We start from the raw sequence: 9,913 nt of genomic DNA, 5'->3' as shown, positions 1-9,913 counted from the left end.
GGGGGAGCTATCTAACCCGCTCCCTGGACGCTGCTGCTGGTCCAGAGATGCCTCCTTCAGAACTCTGGACCCTGAGAAATCAATTGCTAAGGGTAGAATTTCTGGCATCAGTCCAGGAGAAGTGGGGGCACAGCAGGTCCCTTCATGCTTCCGCAGGTACGGGGTCTCCCTAGCTGATATTTAGCGCTCTGCAGCAGCACAGCGTCAGCTCTGCCTGGCCATGCCTCCGCCCACTGTGAATGTTCCAAGCCTCATCCCAGCCGAGCTGCTTTACCTCACGCTTCCAGCAAGAGGGGCAGCCCCTCCTCTTCGCTGATGGTGGGATCAACACTCTGGCCACGAGAGATGTGTGCTGTGAGAATAAATCAAACACCAAGAGGCAGATGAAACCAACGTGTTCTTTATTGCAGACTGAAACTAAGGGCTCACTCACACAGTGGGCTTTGATTTGGGGCCGTCTCTGACGCCCAAGCTTTCCCAGCAGGCAAGGGCAAACTCTCCAAACAGAGTAGAAAACAGCTTCCAGAAGCATTCCCTTCAGAGGGCTTGAGGTGAGGACCTGGGGAAGCAGCAGCTTAGCATGCAGAGGTTACCCAGAAAGGCAGGGTTCCAGAGGGCCGGGCAAACCCAGCTCTCCTCTCCTGGTGGCTTTGGGTCAGTCCCTTCACTGGGAGTGCCACACAGACTCTGGAAAGATCTAAGAGGCCCAAGGTCTCTGGGGACTGCTTTAGGGAGGGGGATGAGCACAGACTCGGACCCCTGACAGGGCAGGGGGAGAGCTGAGAACCTTCACCCTCCACTCTGAGGACATCCCGAGGGTCACCCCAGGCCTCTGCTTTTCCAACAGTAAAGTGCTCATAGGAATCACCTGGGGATCTTTTGAAATGCAGGTTCTGATTCCGGAGGTCTGGAGTGAGGCCTGGGATTCTGCGTTTCTAACGAGCTCCCGTGGACGCCAATGCTGCTGGCCCACGGACCATACTTGAGTTGCAAAGCTCTAGCCATACAACGCCTTTGTGCATGTCGGAAGAGTATGCCCCTTCTCTGACAAGGAGAAACCCCACTCCAAGACACAGGCTGGGGGGTAGGGGGGACCAGGACAGCCTAGGCTGGACTGCAGACTCACTTGTCCCCAGCGTCCATGGCTGAACTCAGAAGCCCTAGAAGATTCCGTTTCAGCCTCCTCACCCTGAAAACCCTTTTTTCTAGAGCTTCACCGACCAGGCCTTGGGAGATGAGCAGAGTGAACATGAACACCGAGGGCTCAGCAACGGGCCAACAATGGCCCAACCTGTCAGCCTCTCGCCAGGAGACAGAAGGCCTGAGCAGGGGCAGGGCTCGGAGCTGGAGAGGGGGAATGGAACAGGGAGCATTCTGATCAAGGGTTAGTGCTCTGAGCGGTGGTCTGAGCTCTGAACAGCCTAACCTTGGGAGTGGAAGACTGGCCCCTGGTCCACAAGTGTAGGATCCGGTAGCCTGGCTTGCTCTGAGTCCTGGGGCCTCAGGTGTCTCCCACAGACCAGGCAAGGTGGGCTCTGAGTCTGCTTGCTCCACAGATGAGAAGGTGGGAGGTAGATACCTGGGGATCAAGGGGTCAGAGGTTCTCCAAACCACAGGTGTTGTCAGGAAGCAAGAGCCTCAGGCTCTCTCCTGGTAGAGGGACCAGTTGCCCGTTTGCCGGGTGTCATCCCAGTGTTAGCACTGAAAGTCCCACGTCCCAGGAAAGCCCTAAGTCCCGGGCAAACAGAGATGGTTGGTCACGCAATTACCTGGCCACACTCTAGACTCCAGGTTGAGGGCCTAGAGATGACTAGGTCATCAGGGCTCTGGGTGGTGGCCTGGGAGCTGGCTGGCCACGAATCCAATGGTCCATAGTGCCTTCTGCCCCTGTGTGGACCAGTGACAAGGCAGCCAGACTCCTGCCAGAGGGAGACTGTTGAGGGTGGCGCAGGTGCAAATGGCTTTGCTTCTCTCTGGGCCACGTCTCCTGCAGCAGAAGGGCTGATGCCAGGCACCCTCGCTCATGCCCAGGGGAGGGATGGGGCACTCCTGACTGCCTACCCCACCGATTTCTCAGTCACGAGGAAGGACAGAGCCTACTTGGTTTGCTCTCCACTTGCCGGTCTGCTGGTTCTTGGGCTCCTATACAAACGTTCTCAACCCTGCTACAGTGTCGGGCCACACTGTCTCCACAGCTTTCCCACGACTCCTGGTTCAGGTTCCTGCCAATCCAGGGACCCACAGGGCTGAGGACGGGGCACTGTGGAAGGCCTCAGCCTGGTCGGTTCTCAGGAATCAATAAATAGATGGAGATTGTTTTCTGTCCCTCTTATGGCAGCCACTGGCTTTCAGCACTAGAAACAAGGCCTCGAACCCACAAGGGCCTGGAAAACGCTCAGCGATGCTCATCCGTGGGCCCAGAAGGTACCAATGATTTGAAGGTAACTTGGAGGCATGTGTTCCCCCAAAAGCCTTTAGGGAGCCCAAAGGAGGCAAAAGCCCCTGCCATTGCCCCTTTCCTCAAATTGTAAGGCTCAGAGGATCTGCCCAGGTTTGCACGGAAGCTGTGAGTGCCCAGAGTCTGGGCCCCAGCCCCCTCCTCGCCTCCTCCCTCCGGGCATTCCAGGGCCCACTACTGCTCTACGCTATCTATCCTGGACTGCCACACCCCTCCCGCCACACGCTATTCAGCCCGCCCGCCCCCAGCCCCCCAAACTTGGCCTCCCATGGGCTCGTGGGACTCCCTCCCCTCAGGGCGCCAGGCCAGGTGGCCTCTGTCCCTTGCTGGGCGGGCTTGAGGAGGGAGGCCTAGGGTGGGGAGGCCCGCGCGTCCTCCGGAGACATGAGCATGTCGAACTTGATGAGCGGCGGGGCGATGACGCGCACCTCGGCATTCAGCGGGTTGAAGCGCAGGTTGATGCTGCGCAAGGCGGGCATGGCGGCCAGCTTCTCCACGGGCACGTCTGTCAGGGAGAGAGGGACAGATTAGGGGGCTGGAGCCAAGCGGGCAGAGAAGAAGGAGGATGCATCGCCCGATGCACATGGGCGCAGTGCCCCGCACCCGGCCCTGTGTGAGGGGCCATTGGGGCCCACAAGGGCATTACAACCACATGCAGAAAAGCATCCTAAAAAATAGTTACTGTGCTGCGCAACAAGAGAAGCCACCGCAGTGAGAAGCCGGCGCACCGCAAAGAAGAGTAGCCCCCGCTCACCGCAACTAGAGAAAGCCCGCGCGCAGCAAGGACGACCCAACGCAGCCAAAAAAAAAAAAAAAAGTTAAACACAGATTACCACTTATCCCAGCCATGCCACTCTTGAGTGGAACTCGCAGAACGGCAAACAGGTATTCAAATACGTGCACACGTGTTTACAGCAGCACTAGTCACAATAGCCAATGTTCACCAACGAGTGGATAAACAAAAAGTGGTATAGCCAAACAATGGAATATTAATCAGCCTGACACATGCTACAACATGGATGAACCTAGAAAACGTTATGCTGAATGAAAGAAGTCGGACACAAAAGGTCACAGAGTATATGATTCTATTCATATGAAGTGTGCAGAATAGGCAAAGCCATAGGGACAGAAAGTAGATTAGTGGCTGCCAGAGGCTGGGGTGAGGGGATGGGAGAGTGACTGCCTAATGCGTGCAGGGTCTCCTTTGGGGTGATGAAAGTATTTTGGAACTAGAGTTGACAGGGGCAGAACACTGTGAATGCACCAGATGCCACTGAATTGTACACTTTTAAATGGTTAGTTTTGTCTCAATTAAAAAAAAAAAAAAAAAGGACCAGAACAAGGCAGCAGCTATACTAATACTTGAAAACATTTACGGTTCCTCACACCTAATCTTTAGGATCACTCAGTCTCTGGTTCAAGTCCCAGGTCAGCCACATAACAACTGTGTACCTAAAGCAAATTATTAAACTTCACATCATATACGTGAAAAAGACAAAAACTCTAATTTGAAAAGATACATGCACCGTAATGTTCATAGCAGCACTATTTACAATAGCCAAGACATAGAAGCAACCTAAGTGTCCATCAACAGATGAATGGATAAAGAAGATGTATATATATACAATGGAATATTACTCAGCCATAAAAAAGAATGAAATAATGCCATTTGCAGCAACATGGGTGGACCTAGAGATTATCATACTGAGTGAAGTCAGACAGAGAAAGACAAATACCATGATACCAACTCTAAGTGGAATCTAAAATATGATACAAATGAACTTATTTACAAAACAGAAACAGGCTCACAGACATAGAAAACAAACTCATGGTTACCAAAGGGGAAAGGTGGGGTCGGGGAGGGACAAATTAGGAGTATGGGATTAAGAGATACACACAACTATATATAAAATGGATAACAAGGATTTACTGTAAAGCACAGGGAACTATATTCAACCTATATGGGAAAGAATGTAATAACCTATATGGCAAAGAATCTGAAAAAAATATATATGTATAGCTGAATCACTTTGCTATATACCTACAACTAACACAATATTGTAAATCAACTATCCTTCAATTAAAAAAATAATAAAATAAACTTCCTATCAGGGTAATAATAGTATATACCTCACAGAGTTGTTTAAGGATGAATGAGAGAATATCTATACGGTGATTCCTCGGAGATATTGCAGGTTTGGTTCCAGACCACAGCAATAAAGTGAATATCGCAACAAAGCGAGTCACGTGAATTTTTTTTGGTTTCCCAGTGCATGTAAAAGTTATGTTACCCTACACTGTAGTCTATTAAGTATGCAATAGCATTACGTTTAAAAAAACAATGTACATACCTTAATTTTAAAATACTTTATTGCTAAAAAAAATGTTCACCATCATGTGAGCCTTCAGCAAGTCAGTCTTTTTGCAATAGTAACATCAAAGATCACTGATCACAGATCACGGGAGTTTGCCCTCCCTTAGCACCTTGGGGTGAGTGGCTCTGAGCTCCCTGGGGGCTGGCTCTGTTCGTTAGACCACGGGTCCAGTGCTGGAGGCAGGGGCAACTCTTAACCTCCTGAGAGCAGAGTCTATCTTTGTCCTTGAATCCCCAGGGCCAAACACTATACCTGGCACATAGACATGGTGGGTACAAAAACACGTTCTGGGCAGCCGGCAGGGAGTTACTAGGGTGGGTCGTGGTCGGGAGCTGGGTCCCAAGCGAGACTGGCTATAGTGCGGCGAGTGGGGCTCTTGTTTGACAGGCAGGAACCTGCATGATGGATGAGAGGACAGGAGTCGTGAAGGAGGCGATGGGGAGGGAAACAGAGCCCAAGGCAAACGTGGAGGCTCAGGTAGGGAAAGAAGCAGAGATAAGGCGTTTCTAGAATGCAAGGTTATGACCAGATGCTACTCCTGGGAGGGGAGGAAAAGCAAGATCAACTGCTCTCAGGTCCTGCTCACCTTGTGCTTCCTCTGGAGCTCCTCCACATTCTAATGTCACATCACACAGCTGCCAGCAGCCGGCTCCTCTATGCCCCTTACTGGGTGGGGTGGCTGCTGGAGTGGGGGCTGAAGGAAGGGGTTGCCTGTGGCATTTCTTGTCTTTATTCATGGAAAGTGGGCCCCCAATTTCCCTACCAGTTAATGGCTGGGAAGAGAAGGGCTAATGACTTGGAAGCTTCCCCTTCTCCACATTAGCACATTAGCTTTGTAATGGCCAACAGCACAGCCAGCAGCTGGGCAGGCGGGACAGACACACCATCCCCTCTGCCCCTGATCGCCCAGATAAGAAAATCCTCTTGCCTTGGGCTCTTAAGAAGTCAGGTCATTTCACAGGGTATTATACCCCATGTGGCACAGGAGGAAATCAAAGCCCAGGGAGGTTAACACCTTGTTAAAATGGGCCCAAGGGACCTGGGAGTCCATTGGTTAAGACTCCACACTTCCGATGCAGGGGATGCAGGTCCCATCCCTGGTCGGGGAACTAAGATCCCACATCCGCGGGGTACAGCCAATTAAAAAAAAAAGGGCCCAAGAAGGGAGGCTGCTTCTAGGAACTGATATTTGAGGCCCTGTGCTAGGTGGTTCTTCATAATGACCCATCTGGCAGATAAGGAAACTGGGCCTCGGCTTCTCCATGCTGACAATGATCCTCTAACTCTGCTCCAGCTCCCCTGGATTTTTCAACTAGGCCTGACTTTTGTGCTTCAGTGTTCATCTCTCATTGTCCAATTTTAGCAAGAATTCTGCTAAGTTGGTTTAGTCAGAATCCTCCACCCTCGATACCTAATCAGGTTCCTCACTGTCCACTATCCCCTAGGTGACGTCAGATCACCCTGGCCTGCCTTCAGGCAAGAACTAGGGGTTGCTAAGGACTTTCTCTCTCTGGACTCCGTGACTCCTCCACCCCTCAGCCAGGGAGGCCTGCGGGCTGCAGAGTGGCCAGTGCTCCTGAGATGGGGAGGAGGGTCTCCCTGTGATGCCCCTGCCGAGGTTTGCTGGGCGTGGCACGAAGACCAGCTGCAGCCCGGCTTGGAGCAAATCCCCGTGACTCCAGGCCTAGAGACAGCAGCGCTGCCTGAGTCCTCAGCCTGTCTTTTCCAAGTACCACTCACTGAGCTGGCCTCTTCAGGGTCTTCAGCGTTCTCCAAACCACTCTGCCCAAGGACAGTGGTGGCGGGGATGAAGTGTATCTCTTTCCCCTGATTTAACCGCTAAAGGTGCTTGAGCAGCTTAGAGGAAGGAGCAATGGGGCCACCAGAATGTGTCAAAGCTGGCAGAATCAACAAACTGGAGCAGGCAGGCTAGCAAGCAACAAGCCCAAGTGCCCAATTGGGAGTTTCTGGATAAAGCTTAAAAGAACATTTACGCTCAGAGCATCCTGACAAGAGCGGGAGATGGCTGGAGGGTAGAGAGGACGATATGAAATGATCTGCGTTTTGTGGGTGGGGAACCGGAAGCTTGAAGAGGCTACATAAGCTTCCTAGGGCTACAAGCCACATTGGCGTCATGGTGGTAATGGAAGCCAGGTCCCTGGACTTCGGCACACCTGGAGAGGAAGAGGAGCCCAGCTCTGCCCTCTCCCCTGGGCCACGCCTTCATCCCCATTCGCCCATGTCCTGTGGATCCTCATATTCCAGCTCAAAGGCCCCCTCCTGTCGCTCCCTCTGGTCCGCATCCAAAGTCCCATAACCCTTTATACAAGACTCACATCACGCATCACACTCTGGGACTATGTTCACCCTGTAAGTGCAGTACCTGGCACAGTGCTCACAGGTGCTCAATAGCTGTTTGTTGGATGAATGAGTGAACGAACAAATGGATGCACATTTTACCTCCTGAACTAGATCGTAAGTTCCTTCAGGCTCAGGACCACCCTGGGCTGGGCACACAGTGGACCCACCACCAACACCACTTGATTAAGCAACTCTGACCTCAGTACATTCAAGAGTTGGGGCCCTTCCCCTGACCTGACCCATTCTGGGCACTTTTGCCAGTCAGGGCCAGGCCTCTGTGGGCCAAGGCTGTGATAGGTTACTGGCCCTTTAGTGCAATAATCCAATCTAGAAAATGAGAAAATATTGATGAGCAGAAATAAAATCACCCATGTCTCACCACGCAGAACCAATCACTGTTAATGTGAGGTACATGGCCTTACCAACTTTTAAACATGCGTGTGTGTGTGTGTGTGTGTGTGTGTGCGTGTGCATGTGTGTGTGTGCATACACAACTATGTTTCAAAAATGGCCTCCTAGGACTTCCCTGGTGGCGCAGCGGTTGAGAGTCCGCCTGCCGATTCAGGGGACACGGGTTCATGCCCCGGTCTGGGAGGGTCCCACATGCCGCGGAGCGGCTGGGCCCGTGAGCCATGGTCGCTGAGCCTGCGCGTCCGGAGCCTGTGCTCCGCAACGGGAGAGGCCACAACAGTGAGAGGCCCGCGTACTGCAAAAAAAAAAAAAAAAAATGGCCTCCTAGATACTATGCCATAACATGCTTTTCTTGATGACACACTGTGAACATCTTTTCAGGTTACAAGTCTGTGACATTATTACGGCCACGTCGTGGTCCGTGGAATGGAGGGATCACACTTTGGCTCATGTTTCTACTGTCAGACATTCAGTTTTTTTCCAGCTTTCGCCATTACAGACAATGAGAGATGGATCCAACCCTCTTCCCACCGCAGACAGCCCTCCCAGACTCCTGCCTATGTCTGTGGAAGCTTAAAATAATCAATAAAAGCAGAATCAGAGTGGGCAGTATTTAGAGAAAATTACTTCTCCAAGGTCAGCTTGACCTCCCTTCACTAATCATTGGCACTATTGACTGGCAAACTTGTTTCATGCCACTGGGACCAGCTAGAGGCAAGATGATAAAAATGACTGTTTCAGAGCACGATTCATCATGTGTGTGGTACCCATGGTCTGAAAGGAGGCTGAGAGGAAGAGGGTTCTGGACCCAGGAAAGTGGTAAGGGGTACTGAGTGAGCTTCCCAGCACAGAGGTAACCCAGCAGAGACCAGTGACTTCTGATGCCCGCTTTGGGTGGAGCTGAGTCCCACGACATCTAAGGTCCCATCTGGAATTGGGATGAGAGGCTCCCCAACCTGTTGGCCTAGGGCCCCAGTTCCCTGGCTTCCTTGGCAGCTTAGAAACAGATCATGGTGCCCTGTTGGCCGCCCAGGCTGGAGCCACACTGGACAGTTGACACATGGCTGGCTGTCTCACTTCTGATCCAGGTGATCTCCTTCCAGCCAGAATGCCTGATTTTTCGGGATTTTTCAGCTTCTCTGCCTCCAGTCCCCAAAGGATCCCAATCGGTGAGCGTGGAGCCTGAGGCCTCCTTACAATGGGACCTGGGGCGCTGGGTAAAGATGCAGAGGCAGCGCCCCAGCCCTAGTGCCTCAGGCCTGTGGGCAGCACGTGGGAGGCTGCCTTAGCCTCCCCAGGGGGCTGTGGGCACATTCGTGCTGGAGAATTCAGGCTGGCCTGGCATCAGCCTTGACACAGCTTTTGGTGCCTGGTGCCTCAACAACAAAGATCAAGGATGCTGAGCTGAGCTGAGCTTCACGCCCCACTCGAAATGCCACAAGACACAAGCAGGCAAACTGTGGTAACCTAGCAGGACAGAGAATTGTGCCTGTAACAAGGAGGCTCCCGGGCCACACTCACGGCTGGGTCTGTCCCTTCACAAGCCCGGGGAATGCGGTGATCGAGCTCCCCCACTGCACAGAGCCCTGGCCCGAGCCCTGGCCCGAGCCCTGGTTGTCGGGGGTGGGGGGTGGGGGGATGTGTGCAGGAAGAAAGCAGCAGCAGCCCTTGCGCTCAGGAGGCACAGAGAGCACTGCATGCCCTTGACAGTCCTGCAGGCTGAGTCCCTCAAGGAAGTCTGTTTGGCTTGGGGAGTTCTAAGTCCTCTGATGAAAGAGAGGCCAGCTGCGGGAGGGGATGGTGCAGAGACCCAGGCCCTGACCTCGGATCTGCCATTTGGAGTTGTGCAACCTCAGGCAGGCCCCTAACCTCTCTGAACCTCAACCTCCCATCTTTAAACGGTCCTCGGCTTCATGGGGCCACAGGGGCTGGCAGAAGGGACCACGCAGCGCTCCCCAAGGAGGTGTAGAGAGTGTGGCGGGCAACCGGCAAGAGGATGGGGAGCACAGAGTGTTTTACGGAATACGTTAATGAACCTTAAGTGCAGGCTGTGGGGAAAGAAAAACAAAGGGGGAGAAAAGCCCCCACTGTGATTTCCTCCTCCTCCGCACCTCAGACTGTCCAGCAAGGTGGGCCCACAGGCTCCCAGTGCGGCCACCTGACAGCACTGCCCCCTCCTGCACACTGCCCCGCCTGGATCCCACGTGCAGTCAAAGCCGGGTCAGAACACGGTCCCCTTACTGGCTGCTCCGGAGACAGCTAAGTAAGTAACTCGGACTGCCTGGCCCAAGCCTGGGGATTTGGCTTC

At 53.0% G+C, this 9,913-nt stretch overlaps 1 protein-coding gene across 3 annotated transcripts in view; it reads right to left on the bottom strand.

Moving 5' to 3' along the window:
- Nucleotides 1-384: 384 nt before the first annotated feature.
- LRRC20 (leucine rich repeat containing 20) overlaps nucleotides 385-9,913 on the bottom strand; it is a 66,587-nt gene continuing 57,058 nt past the window's right edge. For all 3 annotated transcript variants that reach the window (XM_030862486.2, XM_060286593.1, XM_060286592.1), the window contains one exon: nucleotides 385-2,963. In XM_030862486.2, coding sequence (XP_030718346.1) covers nucleotides 2,809-2,963 — 155 coding nt within the window. In that variant the 3' untranslated portion in view covers nucleotides 385-2,808. The remainder of the gene's footprint in view (nucleotides 2,964-9,913) is intronic.

Source organism: Globicephala melas, chromosome 16, assembly GCF_963455315.2.
Source record: "Globicephala melas chromosome 16, mGloMel1.2, whole genome shotgun sequence".
Taxonomy (NCBI): Eukaryota; Metazoa; Chordata; class Mammalia; order Artiodactyla; family Delphinidae; genus Globicephala; species Globicephala melas.
The sequence above is the reverse complement of the archived record's forward strand: the minus strand, read 5'-3'. Positions and strand labels throughout refer to the sequence as shown.